The sequence below is a fragment of the Astatotilapia calliptera genome, chromosome 2 (assembly GCF_900246225.1).
Source record: "Astatotilapia calliptera chromosome 2, fAstCal1.2, whole genome shotgun sequence".
NCBI lineage: Eukaryota > Metazoa > Chordata > Actinopteri > Cichliformes > Cichlidae > Astatotilapia > Astatotilapia calliptera.
Window position 1 is genome coordinate 34,263,137 of NC_039303.1, and position 9,731 is coordinate 34,272,867.

The following is a 9,731-nucleotide window of genomic DNA, read 5'->3' on the forward strand; positions in this document are numbered from 1 at the left end:
TTCATTCAGCAAGAGCCCACAGCGTAGCACTCGCCGCATGTCACTGGTGAGTGGCATTAGTCGAACATCCCTTCGGCGGATATTAGCTACTCACAAATGGCACCCTTACAAACTCCAGCTACTGCAGCATCTCAACGAGGATGACCCAGATCGGCGCACAGAATTTGCAGAATGGACAAAACAAATTGGAACAGGGCCCTCAGTTCACGCAGAAGATTTTGTTCAGTGATCAGGCAAACTTTTATGTGAATGGTGAAGTTAACAAACAAAACCACCGCTATTGGTCTGACACTAACCCACATTGGATGGATCCCTCCAAGACTGTTGGAACAACAAAAGTGAGCGGTTTGGTGTGGTATATGGGGTACAACGATAGTGGGTCCATTCTTCATCAATGGAAACCTCAAGGCCACTAGATATCTGAAATTGCTACATGATGATGTGTTTCCCTCTTTATGCACTGAAGCTGGCACGTTCCCTGAGTTTTTCCAGCAAGATGGTGCACCACCACATTATGGGTGCCAGGTCCGAGCTTTCCTAGATGAACAATTTCCTGGAAAGTGGATTGGTCTCCCGATCTGACCCCCTTAGACTTTTATCTTTGGGGTCATCTGAAGGCAATTGTCTATGGTGTGAAGATACGAGATGTGCAGCACCTGAAACTACGGATACTGGATGCCTGTGCTGGCATTTCTCCTGCGGTGTTGCTATCAGTGTGTGAAGAGTGGGAGAAGAGGGTTGCATTGACAATGCAACACAATGGGCAGCACATTGAACACATTTTATAAGTGGTCAGAAACTTGTAAATAACTCATGAAAGAATAAAGTTACGTTGAAACCAAGCACACCATTGTTTTTCTTGTGACATTACCAATGTGTCACATGGCCCTCTTCCTATTGAAAAAACAAAAGTTGTATCCAAGATGGCCGACTTCTAAATGGCCACCACCCATCTTGAGGAGTTTGCCCCCTCACATATACTAATGTGCCACAAACAGGACTTTAATATCACCAACCATTCCCATTTTATTACAGTGTATCCATATAAATGGCCCACCCTGTACTGCATTGGTTTTATGAAAGCTTCGCTATTCAGTTCATAGCTGAACTGAAGAAACATTAGGATGAGAGGTGAAACATTTTAACAAACTTAAAACATTCCTCCTTTTTTAAGCTCTTAATGCTGTTCAAGTCCCCTATTAAAAAGGGCACTGTAACTGCAACTTTATTGAACATAAACATTCTTTATAGTTAGAAAACAATATGGAAGCATTTGCTTTTTAAACACATAAAATTTTAATGTTTCTACCAAGCAAGCATCTATAAAAACATGAACATTTATTGTTACTCATGGTTTTTCTTGCCAATCGGTTGCAGCAGATGGCTGCACCTCCCTGAGCTGGCTCTGCTGGTTCCACTGGCTCTGTTGGTTCTGCTGGTTCTGCTTTCCTGCTGAAAGGGAATTCGTCCTTGTGATTGTTGAAATATGCTTGCTCATAGTATGTTATTGGATTGTTGGGGTTTTCTCAAAAAATGTAGGATCTTAAGGAACCTTAAGTATAAAGCACCTTGAGGTGACTGTTCTTCCCAATTGGCACATTCTAAACAGGGATAAGTTAATATGGGACTGACTGAATTATCTGCAGTTTTGTAATTCAATTTGATTTAAATAACTTGTATGAGACAACATCTTTTAATTCAACATCCTTTTTTTAACAATTTAATTTTACATACAAAAGATAGTATATTCAAGAAAAACCTAGTGCATTATAAAATGGGAATAGTCGCCAATTACAATACAACTACAATTATTTTGTCTACACAGCCATCATCCAGTCTGTCCTGTGTGTCTGGTTCCACTCAGCCACGAAGCAGGACACTCCCAGACAAACTCTTTCAACTGCTGCCTTCAGACAGGCGCTACAGTGTTGTTTGCCAAAACCAGCTACCACAGAAACAGTTTATTCCCCAGGCTGTCACTCTGATGAACACTGTGAAATGACCCACTGTTATATCATTCAGGTCACATAAACATATGCAGTTTTGCACTCATTGTTTGTATAGTTTCTTAACATCTATCTATTATATACCACTGTTTTGGTGTGCTCATACATGTTGTGTATCACTGTCACATGTGTTTTTGCCCCTCCTGATAGTCCTTACACATTGTTATTGAAAATTTGTACACTTCTCCATTCCTCAGGCATCCCATGATTAAAAAAATCCACTGCTCTCTCTCTTAGACATCTCTATACCTACACAGATATATCAATTCAACCAGCTGGCTTTCTAATGATTAAGAAAATTACTAATACCCTTAAATGTAGCTTATCATTATATTATAAAATTTGCTTGCCAACTATTAACTCATGTGTTCATAATGATATTTTAATTTTTTTTTTAAATTTAAATAGTGCCAAATCACAACAGTCACCACAAGGTGAAACAGAAAGAAACTCCAGGCAGAACCAGGCTCTGGCAGAACCAGGCCCAGGGAGGGGCAGCCACATGCTGTGACCAGTTGTGGAAGAGAGTGGAAGAGAGTCATATTTTAAAAATAAACTAATGATTCAGTGCATAGTTTAAAAATAACTAATGGTTAAAAGCCTTCAGTTAATCCAAAATGCTGTAGCAAGAGTACTGACAGGAAGTAGAAAGAGAGAGCATGTTTCTCCAGTATTGGCTTCCCTTCATTGGCTTCCTGTTAAATCCAGAATTTAATTCCAAATCCTGCTCCTCACAAACAAGGTATTAAATAATCAGGCCCCATCTTATCTTAATGACCTTGTAGTACCATATCACCCTATTAGAGCACTTCACTCTTGCACTGCAGGCTTACTTGTTGTTCCTAGAGTATTTAAAAGTAGAATGGGAGGCAGAGCCTTCAGTTTTCAGGCTCCTCTTCTGTGGAACTAGCTTCCAGTTTGGATTCGGGAGACAGACACTATCTCTACTTTTAAGATTAGGCTTAAAACTTTCCTTTTTGCTAAAGCACATAGGGCTGGACCAGGTGACCCTGAATCCTCCCTTAGTTGTGCTGCAATAGAGGGACAATATGGTGCTATGAGGTCTTTAAGATAAGATGGGGCCTGATGAGTCAAGACCTTGTATGTAAGGAGAAGGATTTCAAATTGGATTCTGGATTTAACAGAGCCAGTGAAGAGAAGCTCATATAGGATAAATATGGTTTCTGTTTCTAGTGCCTATTAGCACTGTTGCTACAGCATTCTTGATCAACTGAAGGCTCTTTAGGGAGGTTTTAGACTTGATAATAACAAATTACAATTGTCCAGCCTAGAAGTGATAAATGTCCATTTTTTCAGCAACACTCTGAGACGGGATGTTTCTAATTGTATGGCCTATAGTGTAATCATCAGTTTTATCTAAATTTAGAAGCAGTAAACTAGTGGTCATCCCAGCTTTTATGTCTTTATGACATTCCAGCAGTTTAACTAATTGTTGCTGTTCATCAGGCTTCAAGGATAAATAAAGTGAAGATTAAACTGCATTACAGTGAAAGTGTATGCAATGCATTCTAATAAGGAAAGCAAGGAAATGTAATTAGAATTGGTCCATATGTAACCTTAGTGTGCAAAGAAGATTCCACATTTACATTTAAAAATCGGGATCTATTAGATAGATATGATTACAATCACTTCAGTGCAGTTCCTTTAATGCCTACAGCACTGACTAATCGCTGTAGTAAAATATTATATTCAAGAGTTACAAATATTGCACTGAGTTCTAGCAGGATAAGCAAAGAGACTAGTCTAGTGTCAGAGGCCATAAGAAGATCATTTGTAACCTAATACGGTTTATGTACTATGACGAATTCTGACTGAACTGCTCAAATTATGCAATATATATTTTTAAGTGCGAGTAGTTTTGAACATGTAGAATGACATGGCATTGTAGAATATGGAGTAATGCTTCTGGACTCTAGGCGGCAGCATCACAATTGGGGTCAACTGGTCTACGGGAAACGGAAATGAAGAAGAAGGGTGAGAAGGCGGAGAGAGGAACCATTTTTATCGTCGCTGTAGCTTTGATAAAGTCGCGGGGTAATGCAGTTAGTTGTGTGTATGCATGCTAAAATTTAAGCTGTAATTTTTTTTATATTTGCTTTTAAAGTAGCTTGTTGGTAGACGTGAAGCAGAGTCTTTTGTTAGTAGCGAAATACTTATTAGCTAACGGGCTAAAGAAGCAGCTGAAATCGGTAGCATTTTTATCGCCATTTTGCGCATTCAGTAGCTCCCTACTTTTGGCAGCAGAAAGGTAATTCCAAAGTAATGTGTGGCTGTTTATTTCAGGATACAGCGTTCCTTTTTGTTTCAGGGTTGATGCTCATTTTTAAGTTAAATGTATGGTCTTTCTTTCCTTTTAGGTAGCAGACTTCGGAGCATGGCGGAGGCCGACCGACCAGGGAAGCTCTTCATCGGCGGACTGAATACGGAGACCACCGAAAAGGCCTTGGAGCAGTACTTCAGCAAATATGGCAGGATTGTGGAAGGTGGGAATGGAGCCCCTTTTGGCCATATCATGTTCAGTGCATATCCTGGATAAAGTACTTCTAAAATTGCTCAGTGTTTGCTGTTTGGCGCCTTTATTCTGGCAAATTCTGGGTGGTAGCGAAATAATGGAACAAATTTTTATTCATCTGTGTGTATATTTAAATTTACTGTTACAGCGTAGGGAAATCTGAATAACCCCTTTTTAATACACTAACTTTGCAGTTTTACCATCTTCTACGTTATCCACATAGTTTGTGACATTTTTTCCACTTCATTTAAAAGAAAGCCTGTTCTTCCAAACTCTAATGTATAATACTGTATTTACTGTAAATGGCCGTATAGTCTTGCTGAGGGAAATAAAAAACCTATGAATTATGAAAGGGACACAAAGAAACCGAAATTAGTCACTTTCGATTATGGGGTGTCATAGAAGTGTGCCTTTATCTAATTTAAACTGTTAAAATGAGTCACTTTTGTATTTAACTTGGCTAATTGAAAAACACAAGCTCACTTCTGATCATCAATTCCTTTATTTCAGTTCTTTTGATGAAGGATCGTGAAACAAACAAATCAAGAGGCTTTGCATTTGTAACTTTTGAAAGTCCTGCTGATGCAAAGGATGCAGCACGCGAAATGAATGGAAAGGTAAGTGATGACTCGAATTGGCTGTAATAAAAAAAACAAAAACGAATCAGCTAAAAAATATGATTTATACTTGTAACTCTTCTACCAGTCTCTTGATGGCAAGCCTATCAAGGTTGAGCAAGCTACAAAACCTCAGTTTGAGAGTGCTGGCAGGCGCGGACCTCCACCCATGCACTCTCGCAGTCGCGGGCCACCCAGAGGTCCACGTGGTTCAAGGGGAGGTCCTGGTGGAATGAGAGGCCCCCCATCAAGAGGTAATTTATTTAGTTATTTTTTTGGGTCTGCTCAGTTTGTAAATTGAAAGAATCTGTGTAATGATATAATAATCTCTGGATGGATTTTTGTTGCAGCTTTTGAATGTAGTATATTAATATGTGCATTTCTTGTTTGTTTAAAAGACTACTATGATTCAGGAAGTGTAGAACCCTTCTTTAAAGGGATGTCATCCAGAGGCCCCCCTCCAATGAAACGAGGGCCCCCTATTCGAAATGGAGGTCCCCCACCCAAGAGGTCTGCCCCATCTGGTCCCATGAGCAGACGTAAGTGCTTGTACTCTGCAATATTTAAATGCAGGAAGTGATGTGGAAGAAATTACCAAAAAAAAAGTTAATTGCACAGATTTTAGTCTCTAGATTTAATTTAGTATCTAGTTTCTGTTTCTCTTGCAAATAACTAGATGGGATACTTCTGTCTCATGTTAATTTGGTAATTAATCTTCTCAGTTTCTCATTATGTGTTCCAGCTCCCATGTCAAGGGACAGAGATCCCTATGGTCCACCTCCACCTCGCAGAGACTCGATGATGTCCAGAAGGGATGATTATCCATCACCCAGAGATGACCATTACAACTCAAAAGACAGGTTGGTATTTTCGTAATACACACTAGTGTGACCATACATGGCAAACCTCAAGATTGATATACTGTAACATGCTGATAGTTGCTGTTACTTAGAGCTATTGTGGTCATCTTTTATATTTGAATTTTCTGTTTAAAAAGTCCACGTATTTAACACAAATGTATGCTCAGGAAACAGTATTGAGGTGTATTGTAATCTTTCACAGCTACTCCAGTCGGGATTACTCCAGAGATTCTAGGGACTATGGGCCACCTTCCAGAGATTATTCCTATAGAGAATATTCTAATTCCACTTCCCGCGATGACTACGGCTCAATGTCAAGAGGATACGGGTATGAGCCTGGATTGATACAAAAAGTAAAAACCTGAGGTCAGATCTTCCTTGGTTGTTAAGTGACAATTGCTTTTTGCAGTGACCGTGATGGTTATGGAGGAGGCAGGGAGCCAAGAAGCTATATGGACCGTCCTAGTGGTGGCTCCTACCGGGACTCATATGATGGTTACGGTAAGACATAACTCCATGAGTGAAATGACAATGTGTAATCGCTGTGGCACAAAGAAGAAGTGCGCAAATATTCAACCAAACCTGCCTTGTCCTATCACAAGATACTGCAGTTTTTTTTTTGCATCCTCAGAGGAAACCACATGGTAATTTATTTTTTTCTTTCCCTGACCTACAATCCAAGTTGTATATTTTCATACTACTAGCAATATTTTACCATTGGCATCTCCACTGAAAAAACAAAAGTGTCTACATACCAAAGTCTGCATTACCCCTGCATTCATCAGGAGAATATGAGTTTGGCAATATCATGTGTATGTGATGCACCTCAAAGTTTTTGCAACCATAAGGAACCTCAAAAATCCTTGGAAACATCCGTTGCCCGTTATGTGTTGTCCAGCAAAGTACTCCCTCAAGGAGTAATCTTCAAAAACCATCAAGACAACTGAAAACCTCACCCTAACCTACACTTGGATCTCTAAATGGAAAAATGGCTACTCAAATCAAAGGCATGCTGAAATGGGTACCACTACCTATTTGTTCTGTGCTTGGATATATTACTGCACATATCAACAAAATATCCATGTTAAGTATTAAAAGGGTGGAACATTTTAAATATGCCATCCATTAAATTTTATTTATTTTTTGTCACAGAATGAATTCTATTGGCAAAAAAAAATAGCACTTGACCGTGCAAAGAAAAATGTATAAATTGAACTTTGCCAATTACCTGAACCATTGACCCTGCAGGTAACTCTCGCAGCGCCCCACCTTCAAGGGGCCCCCCACCATCCTATGGTGGGAGCAGTGGAAGCAGTCGTTATGATGACTATGGCAGCAGTTCCCGGGATGGCTATGGCAGTCGTGACAGTTACCCCAACAGTCGGAGTGACCCATATCCACCTAGCCGTGGTGAGCGAATGGGCAGACAGGATAGGGGCCCAGCTCCCCCTGCCGAGAGAGGCTACCCTCCTCGTGACTCGTACAACAGCTCAAGTCGTGGAGGGCCACGTGGTGGCCGTGGTGGCAGTCGAGTCGATAGAGGAATGGCTCGCAGCAGATACTGAACTGGACTTGGAAATGTCATTAAACCAAACGTTAGTCTCCATGCACACTTAAAACGTGTTTTGGAGGAAGGACAAACTAGCCATGTCTAAATTTGTGGAATCTGAAGCTTAGTTTTGAACTGTGTCTTGACTTTCCCAATTTTCTTTTTTCTTTTATGTGTAAAAGTTTTTTTCTCTTGCTTATGTCAGTACAGTTACCAAGTGAGTGTTAGTTTTTTGTACTTTCAGTGCTGTTGAAATCTGCAATGCCCTATAAGTATGGCTTTCCTAATCTAATAAAGGTTTTAGTTGTACCATAACTTTTTCTCGATTTTTCAACAACAGACCGTAACAAATGTTACGTAACAACATGATCTCCTTAAAAAGGTCCTCTGTAAAACTTAGGTGAGTCTGCTAAATATTGGAGTGAGATGCGTTCATTCTTGCCACAAATGTACTTCCAACTGGACGCTACTGTTTTCACGGTTAGGCAAATGTTACTGTCAAAATGTTCCAATGTAGTTCCTTGGAAATGGATTCATCACCCTAGAGCCATTTGATGGCATGCAACGACCAAATGCAACTCGACTGATAGTCAACAGCTGGTAAGCAAAGCAAAACTCTTTGTTTCTCATCTGTAAATGAGTTTCTCATTGTCCTGTATTGCACTCTCCAGTCAAAGGGCGATATTCAAGGAAACTTGGCTTCAAGGGACAAAAGGAAAAAAGGAAGTCGACTGAAATGAACCTTTTCGTTGTAGTCCATTTTCGTCACTCAAAATTGTCAAAAGTGCAGCAACATGCCAAGAAGTTTCTTCCCTTTTCACCCGTGAATGCTTTTAACACCCATTTTACCAACTGAGCCCCAAGGCTCCTTTTTGCCCAACCAGTCATCCGACATCAGTAAAATGATTGGCAACCGTGCATTTTTACATCATGGGGTAATATTTAGTATTTTTTTTTCCTCTATAAACACCTCAAAGCAATCTTTAATTTAAAGACTTGGTATCAAAATCATTTCCTTGAGCATGCCAATTCAAACAATGGAGACCGTTGGAAGAGCACCATCATCCTAACTGCCAAACCGGAAAACAATGAAACGAATGTACAGTTGGACCAAGGACAACAATATCATTTTCAATTACCTCATAATACATAATTAAGAAAAAAGCCCCATACTAATATGATAATCTCATTGCAGGATGAACATTGCTTCAAGGCAATTGCCCTTTCAACATATCTGAATGTCTTCAAGTCCTGGACTAGTTGAGCTACAGTGCATCCGCATAACCATGTCTAACAGACTAGTAAGTCTTTATCTACCTGTACACAATTAAGATGGGGTGGACAACTTTTACTGCTGAGACATTTTACAGCAATTTTGCCCCAAATGATGAACACAATGTGTTTTAAAATCCATGTGAGCCTGTCAGCATCACTAATGATGTAAAGTAAAATCTTCAGTAATTGACTACAGTGGGCATTATGATTATTTTAATACCTTTTTGTATTTTCTGCATGTTAGGTATGTTTGTTTTCTTTTACTTGCATTATTTTCTGTAACTTAATGTAAAATGGGAATTTAGAGAATCCTAGAAAGTAGAGTTATGCAGGGCACTTTGATACCAACCTGTGTTTTTGAAAATGGTTTGATATGCCAAAAGAATTTAGTTTGTTTTTAAGATGCTAGGAGGGAAATAATTTGAGATATCAAATATACTTAGTTCTGTACAAAACATTTGAACCTTTTTTTATGCGGTGCTATGAGGAAGTTCCTGTTTGGCCCACTAAATGCAACAAACAAAACTAAGTTGGTTGAGTCCTGTTGTGACTCTGTACTATTTTCTTTTTAGATTACTTCCTGAAAGTCCTGTTATGGCTGCTGTGTATATTATTGTGTGTGTATAATTTGTAAAAAATAATCTGAAATTATGCAAAAAACTCCCAAGTTTGTTGGACAAATGATATTGTTGTTAAATTTAACTTTTTATTTCTTTTGCTGTCTTTCAGATGCTGGCACAGCTTTCTGTTCAGAGGTCGGGCTGAATCTTCGTATTGAGCAACGCATTGAAAGTGGGAGAAATGTACAGCCATCAAATGAACTTTGTACTGTTTTCAATAAAAGCTTTGAAGAGGTTTTCCGTTTGCTGTTTTGTTGTCCTGAAATTTAAG

The 9,731-nt window shown here is 39.3% G+C and overlaps 1 protein-coding gene across 2 annotated transcripts; it reads left to right on the plus strand.

Annotated features, from left to right (window-relative positions):
- The first annotated feature begins 3,989 nt into the window (after nt 1-3,989).
- rbmx (RNA binding motif protein X-linked) lies at nt 3,990-9,695 on the plus strand. Of its 2 annotated transcripts, none has more exons than XM_026145126.1 (10): nt 3,990-4,061; nt 4,385-4,510; nt 5,050-5,156; nt 5,245-5,410; nt 5,555-5,695; nt 5,899-6,016; nt 6,219-6,344; nt 6,426-6,517; nt 7,265-8,866; nt 9,570-9,695. In XM_026145126.1, the coding sequence occupies exons 2-9, from the start codon at nt 4,402-4,404 to the stop codon at nt 7,579-7,581; spliced, it is 1,176 nt and encodes a 391-aa protein (XP_026000911.1). In that variant the 5' UTR covers nt 3,990-4,061; nt 4,385-4,401; the 3' UTR covers nt 7,582-8,866; nt 9,570-9,695. The 2 variants fall into 2 exon arrangements, with proteins under 2 accessions (XP_026000911.1, XP_026000919.1); XM_026145134.1 differs by having other exon boundaries at nt 3,999-4,275.
- The last annotated feature ends 36 nt before the right edge of the window (nt 9,696-9,731 follow it).